Source organism: Pelobates fuscus, chromosome 5 (genome assembly GCF_036172605.1).
Source record: "Pelobates fuscus isolate aPelFus1 chromosome 5, aPelFus1.pri, whole genome shotgun sequence".
NCBI lineage: Eukaryota > Metazoa > Chordata > Amphibia > Anura > Pelobatidae > Pelobates > Pelobates fuscus.
Genome location: NC_086321.1, coordinates 42,770,940 through 42,787,360, shown reverse-complemented (window position 1 = coordinate 42,787,360; position 16,421 = coordinate 42,770,940). Strand labels below are relative to the sequence as shown.

The following is a 16,421-nucleotide window of genomic DNA, read 5'->3' as shown; positions in this document are numbered from 1 at the left end:
CCGATGGGGCAAGATGCTGGATCTCATCATGCGCAGAACGAGGCCATCCTGTTTCATTTCATGGAGTTAACTCTGGTAGACAGCCACTAGACGCAGTCTTCCCTGACATGTAAACGTTGCTGTTTTTCTAAAACTGGGCTGAGTACCGAGGCAGTGCACACAGACCACTTTAATATGATTACATGGTATATAATGTGCCTGTAATGCTAATTAACTTACAATTCCCAAGATTCCTTTTTCACTCTGGATATCCTGAATAAACTCATGCAGTGACAATGATTACTGAATAATCGTGAATTCATCTCAAGTTCAGTTTTTGAGCACACTTCTGAATAATTTCAGTGAGGATTTGCTCTTCAGTGGGACACTGTTTTGGGCACAACAGTAACCATGTTTAACTCCTTAAGGACACATGATATATGTGACATGTCATGATTCCCTTTTATTCCAGAAGTTTGGTCCTTAAGGGGTTAAAGTAGTTCTTCATACTGAGTGAGATAATCTAAATTTATTCAAGATGGCAGCATTCATTACACATCATTTTTTCCCCTGCAGAAATGTAATTTAATACAGATTTCTGTTCATATTTAAATAGTGTTTACTGGGACAAATACACTATAAAACATCGAAATAGAAAATGGGACGAGTTCATTTTAATTTCTTTTTGTATGTTTTTATAATTTCATGGGTAAATTAGAGATAATTATACAGTAGCAAGATGTTGCTGTTCTGCGGCTTCTTTGGCTGCCTGCCTGGCCTCAAACTCTTGTCTAGCCTTTTCTTTCATTTCTTTTTCTCTCGCATTAAGCTCGGTTCGTTCCCGTTGCCAGTCTTTGAGCTGCTCCTCGTATTTTTCAATATCTTCCTTTTCACACTCTGGCAGCTTTTCTTGCACATGTTGGGTGGTCAGGCTCAGCAGGCTGTCGGCTTCAATCATGCCAAGAGATGCAAGCTTTGCATTCAGCTCCTGATGGAACGATACAGAGAAAGAGAAAAATTGGAAACAATTATATACGATAATAACTACTAGCCCCACAGGCTACAAAGATAAAGCATCTAACAGGCAGCCGATCAGACACAATTAGTACATAGTTAGCATTAGAGATTTGAAGCACGGGGTGTGTTACAGAAAATGTGTTTCAGCATTCACATCTCGCACAAAGCACTTGTTTTTTTAATCCTACGTGAACTTACGTTAAAATTCTCAATGAAAAAAATAGTTTTTTGTTCTGTTTTTTTATATAACAGTATTTTTTTGAAAAAAATCATTATTTTTGTTTATACATTGAGGTTCACCAGTTTGAACAGAGCCCTCACCACCTCCTGTTCGTGAAAATTTTTTGTATCCTATACCGGCTGTACAGCCCTGAATATACCGACACTGTAACAATATACTTATCTGAAGATTGCTTCTTCCACCTCCAGGACAACGTTAAATGAAAAGGATGGTTGCAAGGACAAATGCCAAGCCCCCAAAAATGACACGTGCGGCTTTCTTAAAATGCTTAATATGCAAAATGAACCACAGTAACAGTGGAATACCTCTTTGGTCACATAGAGATGGGGTTGCTGTGCATACTACTGCCCATAGATTGTATATATCTTGCCATTACATCCTATGTGTATAGTAAAATGTTAAGGATGAATTACATACAGGAAATAAAGTAGAATAAAATAAAATCTATACATTTGCTAGCAACCAGGATAACAACATATAGAGGGAATTCTATTTTCAGCACAGTGTCACATAGTTTTTCTTTTTTAAAGACAGGTGCACTTTAAGATCGGAAAGCCTGGGTCTAAGCAGCAACATTTCTTGGTGACGTGATCCTTTTTACAGACACCGGCTCCGAATTTGTAAATGAAACCATAAAATGTAAAATCAAGAAGAAATTAAGGGGATCACATTTTAACTTAATAAGTACAAAGTAAGAGTGAAATATAAAAAACAAACAAAAAAAAAACCTGTATATCTGTAAAACCTAAACCACTTTATTCTATAGATAAAATAGGAGGAATAGAGAACCAGGGGGAGACACGGAGGTCCCCTTGGTTCTCTAGTCCTCCTCTTTTATCTTTACTTACCTATAGGGGTTATCCCCCACCTCCATGAGCAATCTGACACATCTTCCCTGTATTAATATAATTCCACTTTATTCTATGCTGCACTTCATTAAAATACACATTTTTTCCCAAGTAGTACCTAAAATAAACATAAAAATGTCTAAATTCATTAATTTAATTAATTCTAAAAGAAGAGTCTAAGTTTGGTATAAAAATAAATCGTTAATATTTCACTAAGAAAGAACATTATCAATCCCAACAGCACAAGATTAGCTGCTATCATTATCTAGGAAATAGTTAAAAGCTGCCACTGTAACGATCCCCTAATTTGCCAAGTGCCTGTCAGTCAATATCATTCCCTGCTGTCTCATTCCGTCCTTCCAAAAGAGCCCATAATGACATTGAGAGGAGCTAGCTGTGCAAATAATTCACAGGCAAAGGGAAGGGTCAAACAATGGTTTCTTAAAAAATATTTTCCGTTACAAAAAATAATTAAAATTGTACCCTGTAAGCGGTATTGCACATGGAATTTGCTAATCCAGCTAATAGCCTTGGGACTTTAAGTTGACAAACACTGTCTGGGATTTGCAATGCTCAGATACTGTAATCAAAGAGACTGTCAACTAAGTTTTACTACGAGGAAGAAACATCTGAGAGATGGGGAATAAGAGATTTTCCAGTTTTCTAATCTACCACTTGCAGATTTTTGTAGGAATCAGTACTCGATATATTATTTTTTTGCAGTCAAGCACGCACTTTCTGTGCCAACGGAATAAAATGTCTAATTTAAGTGGTGCTTTCATTAGAAATAATCAAATATATACTTCCTGATGGTGCTGCTGTATTTAAAGGGACACTATAGTCACCAACACAACTACAGCTTATTGTATTTGTCCTGGTGAGTATAATCATTCCCTTCATGCGTTTTGCAGTAAACAACACTATTTTCAGAGAAAATTCTGTGTTTACATTACAGCCTATGGATACCTTTACGGGCCACTTCTCGGATAGCTAATAGAGGTGCTTCCTGTGACAGTGCATTCAGTGTCTCCACCCTCTGCATGGAGACACTGAACTTTCCTCATAGAGATGCATTGATTCAATGCATCTCTATGAGGAGATGCTGATTGGCCAGGGCTGTGTTTGGCTCTGCCCCCAGCCCACCTCTTTGGCTGAGATCATCAGAATTTATAATCTAAGCCTATCCAATGCTTTACTATGGGAAAGCATTGCAATTGACTGAGATCATCACTTCTGATTATGTCAGCCAAGGAGGCAGATCAGGGGCAGAGCCAAGCAGACTGGAATAAAGGTATGATTTTACTATATTTAGGGGAGGCAGGTGGCTAGATAGTGTTTTAACACTATAAGATCAGGAATACAGATTTGTGTTCCAGATCCTATAGTGTTCCTTTAAAGCACTAGAGAAATAGGAATGTATGTTTAGGGTAACAAAAATACAACACCTTAATATGTTGTGTACAATAATGTTCACATGATTATTCACTTACCTGGGAATTGTTGAAATTCCATTTTTTTCTTTTATTTAAAGTCAAAACTGAACTGGAATTCTTCAAATAAGTTATTTTATAGTTTTTTTGCTTTTTTGGCATAATACGTGGTATTTCTCAAGTGACTGAATAGACCTGTCTGGAATTATTTATGTAAAACTGTAAAATAGATGTTAACGAAACATATAAAATACCTGCAATCCGTAAGTACAGAAGAAATTGTATATCCAGCTCCTACTGTACAATGTTGTGTTTGGTGTTTGCTGGGAGCCCCTCACTAACACAGATGGACTGCTACCACAAGAAGTACCCAAACACCAAGAAGGGACATCAAACTCTGCCCCCAAGATGTTTATTGTCTATAACACCCAGAATTCTTTTTTTTTTTTTTTAATTCTTTATTTTTGCTGTGCAGGAGGGTACAAGGAATCCACAGACGCCACAACAGCGTATTTCAAGATATACATTGGCATAACAGTGGCATGAGAGTCTGCACAAATTTTTTATGATTTTAACTAGCGTGGTTAAACAGTAGTGTCGTCAGCGTGAAATTAAATAAAATGCAACAAGATAACTGTCGTTCAACATGGCTAAATCGGCATTTGAGCTAGGTATACGTTGAAAACAAAATAATGAGCTGGTTTTGACGTTCAGACATAAGTTAAGGTCATTGTCAATATGCTAGGTAGGTAGATATAGGAGTCGCGAGTTTATCAAGCTTAGGTACATAACTAAGACATTGGGGGTAGGGTTAGACGTCAGGCTTATGATGCTCTATGTGGAGGCATGGTTCTCAGAACATGACTAAAAAACATTGCTATATCTTGCCCAAGAGTCAGGATAGCATCACTGAATAATCTAGACATAACGTGAGTAAATCAGAAAAGAGGTAAAACATCAATCATATCAGGACTGCTTAAGTGTGTACTTTTCAGTTGATTACGTGCTGGGAAAGCAGGATTATTGTAATGACCCGCGGGGTCGTGCCGTCTGTAATGCCCATAGGAGGCGTTTAGCAAAGTAGAGCACAAAATAAAATAAAGTATCGGCGGACGTTTCACCTGCCCCTCTATTTATAAAGTAAAGTATAATCAGGCTTTTGGTGACAAGTTCGGCATGTGAAAACAACCTTCGGACTCTAGGTTGCACCGAAGGCTGCCGGCTGAGGGAAATTACATATGAACAATTTGCCCACTATATGTCTACAATAACTGGGCTGAGCTAGTGGCACAGTATATATATAGTGGTGACTATGGAATGCCCTGTGCTGTGTGCTTGAGTAAATGTATCCCTATATGGGGTATGCTAGGGGCAGCGGGTTTCATGCTGTGCAGACAGCAAAAACAGGTGCTTCTGCTAAAAGTACTCATGCGAGGCAGTGTGGCAGGCGTTTCAGGGTTACACATGGCTGTGCTAGAGATAAAAGAGGTGAAAAACAAAAGCAAAATAAACTTTGTTTAAACATACGTGGCAGGACAAAATACTCTTTAGTGATGTAATTTACACAGGATCGGGCGTCTGCAGCTGCAGGCCGGTAAGTCCATGGTGCACAAGGTGATTCTGCCCTGCCATGCAAATAATCGGTCAGCCTATTCCCAAGGTCGGAAAGCTCAGGGCAGATCGGTGTAATGTCCCGTGTGATTGTAGGCCGGTTCGTTGCCCCAGTGAGCTTCTCTCTCCAGTGGATCGCGGAGGGGCTCTTCTCCCGCTTCTCTCCCCAGTGGGAGTCCGTGCTGCAGCTTGGTGAGCGTCGCTGTCAGCTGTTTGTGCCCGGGAATGTGAGGTTGTTCTCCGCTGGTCCAGAGTTCCTGGAACCGCCGGGTGATGCTCAGGTCGGGCATACTTATGGGTCTCGTCCTGACGTGTGTTGGTGCATATGCTGGCCCCCGGGGAGCCTGGTGTCATTTCCCGCCATATTGGTTCCCGGCGTTGCCCCTGGGGTCCCTTTCTGGAGGTTCGTGGGGAGAGTCTACCCATTTGTCTTTTGGCTGCCGGTCGGATCCAGGCCACTGCTTCTCTTCTCGCCTGCAGGAATGACTGTCCTCGATTTTGGAGCTTCGTCCAGAGGTGAGTGCAGAGTGTTTCAAAGAACTCTATAGTGCTGTTGGGAGGCTTGAGCAGTGTGAGCCTTGTCGCTGGTCTTAATTGTACCGCCATTTTGTTTGGGTCTCGCGAGTCACGTCTAGCTGTAGATTTCGTTGGTTGGTCAGGCAGTGTTGCTGGGGTGGTCGTCCCCAGCGTGGACCGGGATATCCCCCGCCGGTCCAGAGGGGGGGGCAGCAGGGTCTTGATATTCCCACGCTTATGAGCGGGCTCCGTTCCGGGAGGTCGGCCGCCTCTCCCTGGTTTCAGGCCCCACTTCAGTTCAGGCCGCATGGCCGGTACAGGTAACTCCATGGAGCTCCGGCTCGGGACTGGTATCATTTTGTTCTGTATGTAGTGCCCTTTCATTTCCTGGGCCTTGTGTGCTATGAGCTTCGTTTGTCCGGTTAGAATGAGCGTTTCAGCGTTTTTCGGTGCCGGAGCTCCTAGAGCACGAGTCCAGCCATCTTGGCTGCTAGGCCCCGCCCCCCACACCCAGAATTCTTTGAATGCAATAGAACGACAGAGATTAATGGGATTTGTACCTTTGGAAAATCTAGGGGACTGGAAATTGAGATGCCGGACATAGAAAGGTACTACAGCAGATCGCATTTGTGTTTAAAATGAATTTATGTTATACTTATACAAATCAGATTTATTTACGTGTAAGATGAATACAATGATATTTCTATGATATACTCTGTATCCGTTTAAACTCGTTTTCACAAGGTTTTCAAACCTTCGTAAGGCACAGGTAAGGGAGGGGTGATTCCTGATAATCGCTAAGGTTTGTGACCTTGAATGCAGAGATCCTAGCGGTTTGCTTTTGGAATTCAATATACATACAATTTGTATGTGTTACTTGAAATATGAAAGCAGGGAAGACTGAAATGGCAACAGGCAAAGAATTAAAACTGCTCATTTGAATGTTAAATACCCTGAGCTGGAAGTTGAACTAGGGCAACTATCTCACCTGAAATCTCGTAAGGTATTCTGAGAGCAAAGTCATCTCTGTCTTCCCTGAATCTTCACTTTTGGTTTCTGACACCTCAGCGCTTTCAGACGCAGTGTTTTCTGATTGTTTAGATAGTGCATCATCCAAGCATTCCTTTAGCTTGTCAATCTGAAAATTCAAAGCATAGTAAATATAAAAAGGAGGAGCATACAGAAGAAAAACAATAACTACAATCTGGATGATGGAAAGGTTATTTTCTTTACAAAAAAAAAAGTGACATGACAGCGAAGAGTATTTATGTATTTAGCTGAAAAGGGGAGGATTGTAAAAAAATAAAAAAAATAAATAAAAAAAATGGTTTGTGTAATTAGCCAACGAAATCAGGCATGGACCACATATTGTGTAAATGGGAAGTCGCCACACAGAGAAGAACTATGAATGAGGGCACCTCCAGGCATTCCAAATCCAATCAGATTGCAATGGCTCTAAGACAGGTGGGAGATAAGAAGCAATATGACGGCTTTCTCTTTCAAGGGCAATAGGAAGGAAAAAATGTGATGGAATGGTAGTGATTGCGTACAAACAGCAGCAGTGGCATAACCTGAAGAATAGTTTGCTTGCAGGTTCTGACATTAAGAGGCTTTTATTTATTATCTGAATGGTATGTCTGGACTACTGGTGCCACAAGTTTACCGTCAATGGCATAGAGATGGGAAGATGGCATAAGAAGTCGTCTTATGTAAAAATGGCAATGAGGACAAGACTTGTAAATACAGCAATAGTGTGGGTGGGAGTTTGGTGGGGATGTGTGGGGACTAGGGAAAATGGAGATGGGAGTTGGGGAAAGTGGAATGAATTCGGGCAATATGGCATTTGGGTAATTAACAGGGGCCATTTTGTCCTTGAACCCAGGTGCAATATTGTTAAGATGAACCCTGGATTAACCTTATCTTATCATTTTATTGACTTTTAGCAATTTTCCTCCCCCCACCCAAAAAAACCCCCAAACAACCATCGTTACATCACTGCTAGATGTTTGGACTACGGCATTCCCTTAAGTCTAATTGCGATGGCTTGTTTTTTTTTTGTTTTTTTTTAGGTCTTTTGACACATTTTGTATTTGTCTTTTTTTTTTTTTTTCTTTCAGATGTGTTTGTTATGTGCCCATTGTTAAAGTATTCATAATTTACATTATGGGATTTTCTCTCTTAGGTTTCCAATGTTTTAAGCCTTTCTTATTGTCTCATAATGTATAACTTAACCAGGAGAAATAATTAACATTTTTGATAATGAAACCGTAATGTTTGTTTTTCTTTAAGAATATAAAATCTCACAAAGGGAAAACCATCAATCCTAAGTATAGCTTGCTTTGTATGTACTGTTGGAAGGGGATGCATTGTGTGGGTTAACAATAAATGGATTAATGGCCTACATACATGCATAAAGGCTACTGTACTCAATAACATTATGTAATGCAATTACTCAACAAATTTCATAACGGAAAGCTAGAGACAAATCAATAAAACGAATGTAAAAACTCAATGCACTTTGTGTCCAAAGCCATTAAACTTAAGAGTCATTGCAAAGGACGGCAACATTCAACATTTCAAATTCATTGGCAAAAAATTAAAATAAAATAAAAATGTGACTCTTCTTGTGAGATTGCGAGTACAGGGAGATGTGAAGCATTCGTGTTGGACAAAGAATCAGCTAGATTTCAACGTTTCATTTTGTGTTGAATACCAGTTCATGCTGTATTGTGTAGACGAGCATAGAGTTCTTTTAGTTCCTAATCTAATTGATTGCAGTATTGCCAATTGATATCATGAAAGTTAATGCAAATAATAATAAATAAATAAATAAAAATCTGCAATTGTGGCACTAGCACGCAATCACCAGATATTTTGTGCCAGGGTAGACTCTGCCACATTCCAATATTTATTCATGGTGGAGGTAATGTGACCGGCTGTGTAATAAGTCAAAGAAACATACTTTCTACAGTTAAACTCCATCCAGTGAGGTCCCTGGTAAACTGGGAACCGCCGCTAGTTACAATGTGTTCGACAACTCCTAACAATGTTTTGAAACTTTGTAGGAACTATGTTCGCTATAGTGACACTGAAGAGGCAACCAGAATTACTTAAAACAACAGAAGAGGCCAGAGAATGTGTGTCAGGTTGGGGGATCAATGGTGGGGATAACTCCATATAAATCAATGTAGAAAATGACTTACAACTACCCAACACAGTTAAATATTAAAATATAACGGATTCAAATCAATTAAAATGACCAATAATGAACAAAAAGTACATAAAACAGAGATATCAGATTATGAGGAATCTAGATGGGCATCAAAGTAAGTATTTGAAAATGCTAAATGGCTCAACTCATGCGATTTCATTGATGGGTAAGTACCCCTAAAATAGAATACCATGCCACAGCCACATTATATAATTAGATTCTTTACACTTATTGATACAAAATATAGTTAGCACAAGTATTTTGCGGTTTTACACCAAAGTTATCACATATGATTTGCACTATATGGCATATTATATTTTTCTTTAACATGTGTTTCCACTTATCGTTGAGATCCTCAATCTTCCAATAAGTATCAGATTTATCGTTTAAAATGCTCCCCTGCTGTGCGTTGGTTATTATTGGAACTAGTTTTGCAGCTTTATTTTTAGTTTACTTTTTGAGAGCCTTTTTACATCAGTGACAGGCCAATCCAAAAACATCTGCCAGTCAATCACTAGACATACCCCTCCTCTGAAGCATCAAACTAAATATGTATATTAAACCCCTCTCCCACAGGCTCGTATGAAGGGAGGATGTACTATACAAGGTTTAGAGGTGAGGTTTCTTATATTACACTGGTAGTGAAGGATTGAGTGGGTTTAATGGACGGGTTTGGGCCATTAATGCTCTAATGGGAACTCCTGTGCCAAAGAGGGCAAATATGAAACTTAATCAAATATTCAACAACCGAGTTCCTCCTTACAGCAGCTTTTCATGTACAAAGGAACTGGTTAAACAGCTGATGTATGCATGCTTGTTATGATAGTATGTTCCCCCCCAGAGCTCTCTCCATTACCCTTAAATATTTACAACCCAACAAACTCCTCTTTATATTGCTCACCCTTGACTTTGTGAGCTGATTTACAGTGGATTTGCATTGTTTTTGTTGGTATCTCTCTTAAATACTTTAGCAATCTTTTAAAACACTTGTGACTCCATTCCAGTTAAAGTGAGTGCCCCTAGGTACAGTAAGCTAACTGTAATGTAAATATATGTTCTGCATGTAATTACTGCATGTTTGACTCCATGTGATGAGTTATCACTGACGTTTAAATGGAACGGGTGCAATTCTTCACTTGCTTAAATATTCATTGTAAATAACAGTTGCGTTAACATATTTATGGTAGGCGATATAAAAGGACCACTATAGGCACCCAGACCACTTCAGCTTAATGAGGTGGTCTGGGTGCCAGGTCCAGCTATGATTAACCCTTTATTCTATAAACATAGCAGTTTCAGAGAAACTGCTATGTTTATAATAGGGTTAATCCAGCCTCTAGTGGCTGTCTCATTGACAGCCGCTGGAGGCGCTTCCCACTGTGATTTTCACAGTGAGAAGACGCCAGCATCCATAGGAAAGCATTGTGAATGCTTTCCTATGGACTGGCTGAATGCGTACACGGCTCATGCGAATTCAGCCGAGGAGGAGGAGAGTTCCCGGCCCGGCGCTGGAGAAAGAGGTAAATTTAACCCCTTCCACCAAATAGAGCCCGACGGGAGGGGAGCCCTGAGAGTGGGGGCACCCTCAGGGCACTATAGTGGTCCTTTAAAGGAGGGGGGGAGAGAAAGAGAGAGAGAATATATATACACACACACACACACATATATATATATATATATATTTTGCAACTAAGAGGTTTTAATTAAAATGTCATCTTAAGAAAATATGTTCATATAAGTATGAGATATATACAGGATAGAGGTCAGGGGACGGAGGAAAAATATATTTCAATGTTCACATCATGATATAAGATGTCAACCTCACAACTACTATATTCCAAATTTATAAAACATTTTAAAAACATCTCATGAATAGGTGAACATTGAATCAGATTATTATTATGATTATTAGTTGTATTAACAATAAAAGCAGGACGGTCAATTGTTTTAGGATTTTGTGGTGTTTGGGGGTGACACTAACTCCCCGAAACTCCTTTTTTACTTCTAAGGAAGCAGACGTTGATACAAAGTAATTAAAATTAACAAATGACAAGGATGAGACAATGCCAGTGGCACAAAAAGACGTGTAACAAATATATAGTTTTGAATGAGATGGCTACTTTATTTTTTGTTTTAACAGCCTACAAATATGGCGTATATCACAATTCCTAGTAGGCAGCCAAATGCTAACAGTTATAGTATGTTAATGCATCATATAGGGGATTAAATGATGGAGTAGCGGAGGAAATTTGGAGGTGAATATGTCTTTAAACATTTACGATATAGGGTACAAGCAAATGTCTAAATACATTAAAGGGACACTATAGTCACCAGAACAGCTTATTGTATTTGTTTTGGTGAGCAGAATCATTGCAGTAAACACTGAAAAAATGCAGTGTTTACATTACGGGCTAGGGATACCTCCACTGGCCACGTCTCAGATAGCTACTACAGGTCCTTCCTATGGGGCAGTGCTGCACAATTGTGACTAACATTCAGTGTCTCCACCCTCTGCATGCAGACACTGAACTTTCCTCATAGAGATGCATTGATTAAATGCATCTCTTTGAGGAGATGTGGATTGGCCAGAGCTGTGTTTGGCTTGTGGTGGCTCTACCCCTGATCTGCCTCCTTAACAGTCTCAGCCAATCCTACGGGAAAGCATTGTGATTGGTTTACAGAATCACTTCTGATGATGTCAACTGTAAGCAGGCAAATCAGGGGCAGGGGCAGCAGCTGAAGACTTGAATACAAGTAAGATTTTTCTATATTTAGTTTGGGAAGAGGAGGCCACTTGGTGGTTTTAACACTATAGGGTCAGGAATATTTTGTGTTTCTGACCCTACAGTGTTCCTTTAAAGTGATCTGTCATCCTCACATTTTATCCATGAAAGGTCCAATTTTGTTCAGATGCATGCTGGATTGGAAACAATTTCAATTTATTTAATGCAGACCAGCCACTAACTAAGAACATTATGGTAGATATTCCAAAATGCCATTAATGTTTATTTAACCCCTTAAGGACACATGACGTGTGTGACATGTCATGATTCCCTTTTATTCCAGAAGTTTGGTCCTTAAGGGGTTAAACAAACTAAATTTGACAGTTCAGCTTTAATGCCATTCATTACAAGTTGACATCTGAAGGCCAACTAATAACTACCTTACAACGTTCTAAGATTGCCTGCTGTGAGTGCATTAATGCCTTCATTAAAGTCTCACTCCAGGCACCCAGACCACTTCTGACCATTGGAGTGGTCTTGGTGACAACTCCAATCACCCTTAACCCTGCAAGTGTAATTATTACAGTTTTTATAAACTGCAATAATTACCTTGCAGGGTTAAGTCCTCCTCTAGTGGCTGTCTATCAGTCAGCCACTAGAGGGACTTCCGGGTTCTTAAAATGTTTTAAACTACATGGATGTCCTCATGCTATGCATGAGGACCACCAGCGTCGCCGGAATCCCCATAGGAAAGCATTGAAAAATGGGGAGGTCTATTGCGCGCGCAGCAGGTCTCCCCCCGCCGGCTAACGTCGGCGAGGAGCGAAGGAGTTTTAACCCTCTCAGCAACATGGGAGGGAGGGGGGCACTTTCCTGGCACTGCAGAGTCACTTTAAATATAGTGTAAAATGATATAAGGAGGCCACATATTCCATTTCTATGAACATTAACAATATTGATAGTATATAACTGCTGCAATGTAACCTCCTGATAAAATACATCATCTTTTGTTTGTAATTCAAACAAATGGCACCCGGACAAAATGGAACGAAGGTCTGAATAAGAACAAGAATAGTAGGTGAACAATCAGGCTTTTTGTGTTTGTTACAGGAGAAAATAAGCAGCAAATAAAGGTTTGGGCTATAGACGGTTATACAATTTAATCATATTCCTACCCTGAGGCTCTCAGCTGATAAAGCAATTTAACAGGGACATGGCTAATTCGGAATGAAGGGGAACCAGAGATCGGATATGGTTCTGCAGCTTATCTTTTATCACAGCAATGAAAACGGCAAATATGAGCTATACTTCATACCTCCCAAGTGTTTTCATTCAGGTCCCAGCCTTTTTATCCTACACATTCAGCCCACTCTTATGTAGGAGATCAGAATGTTAAGTGTTCACGAATCTATGGCAATGATTTATAGATCATTTATAACAGTATTATTTTGTTTTAAATAATTTTATTTACATTTTCAAAAGAACCAAAAAAGGTGTGGAAACCTTTCCACAATCTGCAGCACAGAGACCGTCCCCGCCCCAGTCCAAGAGACCGTCCCCGCCCATATGGCCAACTTTCTTTCTTCAGTATTTTCAGAGCCCTGGCTTCATACTTTTAGAAAATGTTCTTTAAAAAAATAATTAGTGGGTCACTTTATTGAAAGGTAAATGCTCTCCAGCATTGCTGGAGGATTCTAAGAATGGAGAGAAATCAGACATAATTCCGCTAACATGTCAATACATCGCCAATCAAACTAGCAAGTTAGCACCATTGGGGAAGATGTGCCTTGCTTTGGGGAGCGCTGCTGTGGTTTCCAGTAAAGGGCCCCGAGACAAGCACAAAATCTGGAATAACACAACTGTGACAGCGCTGGAGATGGGCTAATTATTTCAATGCAAAAAAAGGGTCAAGTAATACTAAAAACATTTTATTATTAAACAATATACAGATATTTTATATTTATGACAACCAATATATTAATTGCTTAGTGCGATTCAATCTATTAAATAGAAACTGGCGTGACTGGTTTGCTTTGTGTATTAAAAAACAAAACAAAAACAAAAAACTCAGAAGCAAAAACCCACAAATCCTCCAGCACTTAAGCAGTTAATTGGTACAGTACAAATAAACCTAATCAGATTGCACAGTGCGTCTGTCTGACCCAAGCGTAATTTCCATTGGGACCGATTAGCTTTAGGAAAGGAAATGAGAAGAAAAGAGAGTGCTTGGAAGATTCAGCTAAGAGAAGATCTCTTTCCTGGCATACATTACGGCTTCATTGCTGTCACGGGCGCTTACTTTGTAGGATTCTAGTGAGTCAGTCACAAATAGCAGAAATAAAAAAAACCTTAGTCTGGCATGGCCACACTACAAGACATCGTATAGATTTTATGGAAAACAGTCTAGGTAAATGTCAGAAAGTATTATGCAAGAACGGACCCCCTGGGTAATAATAAACCCCCAAGATTCTAAATCTTTTACACAGATATCACCACTGGCATTGCCTTCCTAAAGTAGTCAACCCCCTTAAGTTATTCTGCATGTATATAGCCATGCTCCATATATATTTAAACTAGATCAATAATGTAGCAATAGAACAAAGGAATAACATTTAGGAAATAGTTCTGTTATGACTAATATAATCATTTCAATAATCAATAACTGTAGTAGTTATGGAGCAAATAATCTTTGGGCCCCTCTGTTTCTGAGAGATGATAAAAACCAAGACTTATCCTGGCACCCATCAAGTAGTTTTGGAGCTTAGAATGTTCCTTTCAACAAAATGGAAATATAGTAAAGGAACAATATAGGGTCAGAAGCACAAACGTGTATGCCTGACCCTATAGTGATACACACTATCTAGCCCCCTTGGTCACCTCTTGCCCCCCTAAATATGGTAAAATCTTACCTTTATTCCAGTCTGCCGCTGCTGGCTCCACTCCCGATCCGCCACCTTGGCTGGCATCATCAGAAGTAATGATCTCAGCCAATCACAATGGTTTTATATAAGAAAGCATTGGATTGTCTGAGATTGGCAAGGAAACAGACTTGGGCGGGAAGGAGAGGGGGGGGGGGGGGGGGGGGCTAAATGCCACCCTGGCCAATCAGAATCAATGCATCACTATGAGGAAAGTTAAGTGTCTCCATGCAGAGAGTGGAGAGAGACACTGAATGTCAGCCACACTGTGCAGCACTGCTCCAGGAAGCACCTCTAGCAGCCATCTGAGGAGCGGCCAGTGAAGTTATCACTAGGCTGTAATGTAAACACTGCATTTTCTTTGAAAAGTAAGTGTTTACTGCAAAAAAATTTTAAGGTAATGATTCTACTCACCAGAAAAAATTCAATAAGCTGTAGTTCTGTGACTATATTTTCCATTCAATGTTTTAACAAGGTGATAAAAAGCTCTTTAATTTGGTCGTTAAGAATACATTGCAGCAGATTCCTTAAACTTTTTGACCAGCTTATCAAAAAAAAGACATGCAATCATCATAACAACTACACGTTTTGATTGAGGTAACATAGAAAGAGAATTTATCATTATGGTGCACAGCATCCACTTCTTCAACACTGAATATAGACCTCTGCATGTGTACTGACACCTATTACATTACATTTCCTAGTCTGTTTTTGTCTTTCAAAACCAGTTCCCAACATTTGGTACAGTAATATAAGCATGTCATAATCTTAATAACAAAAACGATGAGCTGACTCCATGAGTCAGCGCCTGGTAAAAAATCTGCACCAATACTCAAGTGAAAGATTATTGAGGCCTTTGTAAATGCTCTAGAACTAGACCTGCTTACGAACGGTTAACAGTCATTAATTGGAGAAATTCAACCAGAGAGAGCTGTACGGTTTAGAATATTCTTTCCTTTGAAATGTTTACCCCTTTGACATGAAAGACTAATGATGAAAAATTACTACATTTTATTAATAGCAGTTTTGTACTTTCTCCAAAGTCATTCATCTGCTCTCTATAATCCTTATATATAGTATGTATATATTACGATTACTTTAGCAATGAATAATATTTAAAGGGACAGTCTATGCATCATAACTATTCGCCAATAAAGTGGATATGGTACAATGAGGTTACCAGCAATGTCCCCAAGCTGTTTTTTTATTTTATTTATTTTTTATTTATTTTTTTAACAGGTTGACAAAAATGAGGGGGTTCTCATGAGGGGGTCCTCATGAAACGGATACTGCTAAAACAGAAGGTGACTTTCCACTTTAGATATAGGCAAAAGGGTTAGGGTGTGCCTCAGGAAGCCCCTAGTTATTGTTCAAAGCCCTCAAATATGGTTTTATTCTGATGAAGAGGACATGGCCAGTATCCTAATAGTACCATAACCACTAGGAAAGACACTATGATTTTATGGTGTTTAGACTGCCCCTTTAACATTTGGAATTTATGAACATTATAACATTGTAGCTTAAAGAAATACAAATAAACTTACAGCATCCCTGCTTAACTTGATATCTCCAGACATTTGAGACACATTCTCCATCACATCCAACGCTCTTCTGAAATAACCGGGGGTCCACAATAGGGGCATCTGATTGTAAACAGCTCGCAAACCGTGACACAATTCAACTTTTCCTGTATCAAATTACAACAAAAATACATTGACATTTCTGGCATTCTTTTAGAATTTTTATTCTTTAACCAGTCCAACATGAAACATGTATAAGGGATTCTGCTAAAGTCATTTCTTGACAGTGATGAGACAGCTCAATAGGTCGATATCACAAGGTTAACAACATAAATAAATAAATGCATTTGCAAGCTTTTCAATTAAATCACAGGGTGACTGTTACAGACAGCAAAATGATTGATGTT

General features: G+C 39.3%; 1 protein-coding gene across 1 annotated transcript in view; it reads right to left on the bottom strand.

Moving 5' to 3' along the window:
• Positions 1-493: 493 nt before the first annotated feature.
• MRPS27 (mitochondrial ribosomal protein S27) overlaps positions 494-16,421 on the bottom strand; it is an 85,200-nt gene continuing 69,272 nt past the window's right edge. Inside the window, exons 9-11 of the mRNA XM_063453754.1 lie at positions 16,039-16,181; positions 6,631-6,780; positions 494-967 (exon numbers count right to left, since the gene is read on the bottom strand). Of these exons, the coding sequence (XP_063309824.1) occupies positions 704-967; positions 6,631-6,780; positions 16,039-16,181 (557 nt within the window). The 3' untranslated portion in view covers positions 494-703. The remainder of the gene's footprint in view (positions 968-6,630; positions 6,781-16,038; positions 16,182-16,421) is intronic.